This window comes from Pygoscelis adeliae, unplaced genomic scaffold, assembly GCF_000699105.1.
Source record: "Pygoscelis adeliae isolate BGI_AS28 unplaced genomic scaffold, ASM69910v1 Scaffold171, whole genome shotgun sequence".
NCBI classification, from domain to species: domain Eukaryota; kingdom Metazoa; phylum Chordata; class Aves; order Sphenisciformes; family Spheniscidae; genus Pygoscelis; species Pygoscelis adeliae.
In genome coordinates, this window is record NW_008824186.1 from 1,224,421 (window position 1) to 1,227,628 (window position 3,208).

Sequence of the window (3,208 nt, forward strand, 5' to 3'; positions counted from 1 at the left end):
CAATTATGATGATACTACTTTTCAGTTGATGCCCCTTTGAGTTGCTAGAGATAAATCTTAGAAAGGCTTCTGCGCTCTTCCATGGACCCAAAATGAGCCTGCTGCATAGGTGTTTTCCTTTTTACAGAAAAGGAAATGTTACTGTTGCTAACATTGCAGTGGGAAAGCGTGCAGCTGCCTGCTCTGCATTCCAGGCAGGGATGCATGTGTAATGATTTGTCCAGGAAATCAAAGAACTCTACTCCAAAGGAACAGGTCCTCCTTCTTTGCTCATGCACAGCTCCCGATGTTGACTCCCGGGAGATGGGCCTGAGTAAAGAGTGCAGGATTTTGCCTGAAGTGAGGATCAGGCATGAACAGATATGAACATCGTATTGTATCACTGCCCTGCTGATAGAAAGCTTCTGTTGAAAATGTAGTGAAATAGTTTTGCCAGGGCAACTTTATACCTGTATTTTTCGTTCTTCTGGAAATGCCCATCTGAAATTTTGCTTGGGCAGGTTTTGAAGAGTTGTTTAGTTTGCCAGGGGTATCCTTGTATGTGGTAGCTGTATTCTCCATAGCATGGCATGAGATTTTTTAAAACCACTGTACTTACAGGACTTCTGCTTTATAGCTGCAGCACACATTTACAACACATCCAAGATTTCCTGCAAGTGCCAAGCTGTGCTTTACCCATTAGCAATTCTGATTTTCTGGAAGATCCTCGATTGGTTATAAGACTAATTTTTTCAGATTTTGGATCAAAATTTCAAATATGTTCTTCAATCTGAGCATGAATATTTGTGTCAGCAAAATTGCAAACCAAAATGCTTGGTGAGCATTCAACACATACAAGATATGAAGCAATGTGTGTGTACATAAACTTATCTGAACTATATATAAAGACAAGGGCTCCCTATCTGTAAGTATGTAGCAGGCAACTAGATGGTATAAAATACCCATACTTTGCATTTGCATTTTTAAAATAAAAATCCCCATGTAAAAACTTGAATCAAGTTCTCTCTAGAAAAGTTTGAAGGAAGAGAGAAGTCCATGCATGGCTAAATAAGTGGCAAAAATTTATCCCAGGGGCCCTTGTTCCGGGGCATAGATTTCAGCATATGAGAGAGTTCAGTGCTTTGATTTTTTTTTTTTTTAATGGTCAGAATTTGTCAGCGTTTACAATACACCATCATGTAAGATAGCCCTGTTAATTCTACTACAAATAATAAAGAAAGACTTCACAGGCACTGTATATTTGGAACAGCATTTTAAAATGACATTGGGTGTGTGTGCGCACATGCACGCACATGTGTGTACTTGTGTGTATGATAGAGTATAGCTGCCTGTGATATGCTTCCAAATTTTTGCAGTGACATGGACACAACTAAGAAACATTGATTGGAAAATCATCTACAAAGGTTGAGGACTAACAGCCTCCATGTTATACAGATGGTTATCTTCTTTCTAAAAGAACATACTGTCATTACAAATAACATATGTATCTTGTTCTCACCCAAAAGAACTTTTTTTCAGCTTTTCAGATTTGAAGGATTTCTGCAAAGAACGATATTAATTTGTTTCCTTGTAAGGTGAAAGGAGGCACCAAGTGAGACTGAGGACACAGCTTGTCATCAAAAAATAAATGTCTGATGGCAATCATTCTTGAAAAAAAAAAAATTTAGAAAGCTATCCATTCACAATACTGCACCTTTTTTGCAAATACAAGAACCATATTTGTTTGCAAATACAAGAACCATATTTGTTGGTTTCCATTGCTATCATGTTGCTTGTAAAACCTGGGTTATTCTAATTAACAGAAATTATGACTTGAATTTGGGTAATGCTTACGACCATACAATAACAATAGTGTCAGCTGGAGAATTAATGCTACAAGTGGATAACATTACGCTACTTGAAACCAATAGCTCTTCACACAGTAGAAGACTGAGGGTCCTATTCAGCAAATATTCAGGGTCCTATGGCTGTGGCCACAGAGGTTCCAAAAGCTCTCGCTGAGTCTAATCCTGATTCAGGAACCAAAATGATATGCTGTGTATATATTTCTCTGCACAGCCTGGATGCGCTGGACACCCTCCCCCACTTGATTCCTGGGAAGGAAAAAAATATGTCTCTGTTTAGCTCAGTGACATGAAAAGCAATCCACAGTAATGAAATCTAAAGAAGTTAGCCAGGCATGTATGAAAAGAACAGGATGCCTGTAAAAAGGGAAGAGCTGTCAAAACCTAATTGTGGGCTCTGGCTGCAATAAAATTTATCAAAGAGGGAAGACAGGTTGGATATAAGGACGTAGACAACTTCTGCTAAGAGACACTTCTCGTATTCTGGGAAATAGTAACCATTACACTACTCCTCACATGCTTTGTCAAGCCATTCCTATCAATGCTTGGCTACAGCTGAGAGCTTGGTGATGTGTTTTCTAAACCCAGCTCCCAAATGCCCAGGTAGGCATTTCAAGTGTGGCACTTCAGCCAGTACCTAGCTTGTCACTGAGGGCACAAAGATATAGGCAGAGCTCCCCCACTTTGCTCGATCTTCTTTTACAGCACACTTGCATGTTGGCAGCACCCATGCTCTGAAAAGACATGGTGAATTCCCACTGCAACAGAGCCTGTTGCAAAGACTCAAAGGTCTCCCTGCTGAAACTGTGCTACTGTGGTCCCAAAGCACCAGTAAATGTAATTACTTATGGAGAAAGGGCAAGACTGTGGTATTATTTTTGCCATTTTGTGGCATCTTCCTATTGCCCGACAATTATTTATGGAACTGCCTAGGGTTAGTGCTTACAACCAAGTAGGCGAAGTCCTCAGTTGCATTCTAGTAACAGGTAACAGGGCTGCACTCTGATGCATAAAGTATACGCAGAGAGGCTGCGAACTGCCTGCCTCTGTATATTAGGTGCTCACGGCATTGTTCGTGGCTTGATATGAATATGACGGTCTTCCCTGTCTTTCAGCATTGGGGGTAGCATTGTGGCTATTCATAAACATAGTAGTTTCTTTTGACTGGGATTACTGCCTGACTTTAGCCAGTGATAACAATAAAAGTAAGTCACGGTAACTCTTAGGAAGCAATTAGATGAATTTTTGTGTCTCATGAATCAGGATTAGCATTCCCTGTGCTGGGGAGAGGATTAGATGGAGGGATTAAAAGGACATCTTTACCCCACTGGACTCTGTGGAATAGCCCCTGAGGATATGGCTCA

General features: G+C 40.4%; 1 protein-coding gene across 1 annotated transcript in view; it reads right to left on the bottom strand.

The window, feature by feature from the left end:
* Positions 1 to 238: 238 nt before the first annotated feature.
* SYT9 (synaptotagmin IX) overlaps positions 239 to 3,208 on the bottom strand; it is a 74,258-nt gene continuing 71,288 nt past the window's right edge. Inside the window, exon 7 of the mRNA XM_009334571.1 lies at positions 239 to 334. Coding sequence (XP_009332846.1) covers positions 239 to 334 — 96 coding nt within the window. The remainder of the gene's footprint in view (positions 335 to 3,208) is intronic.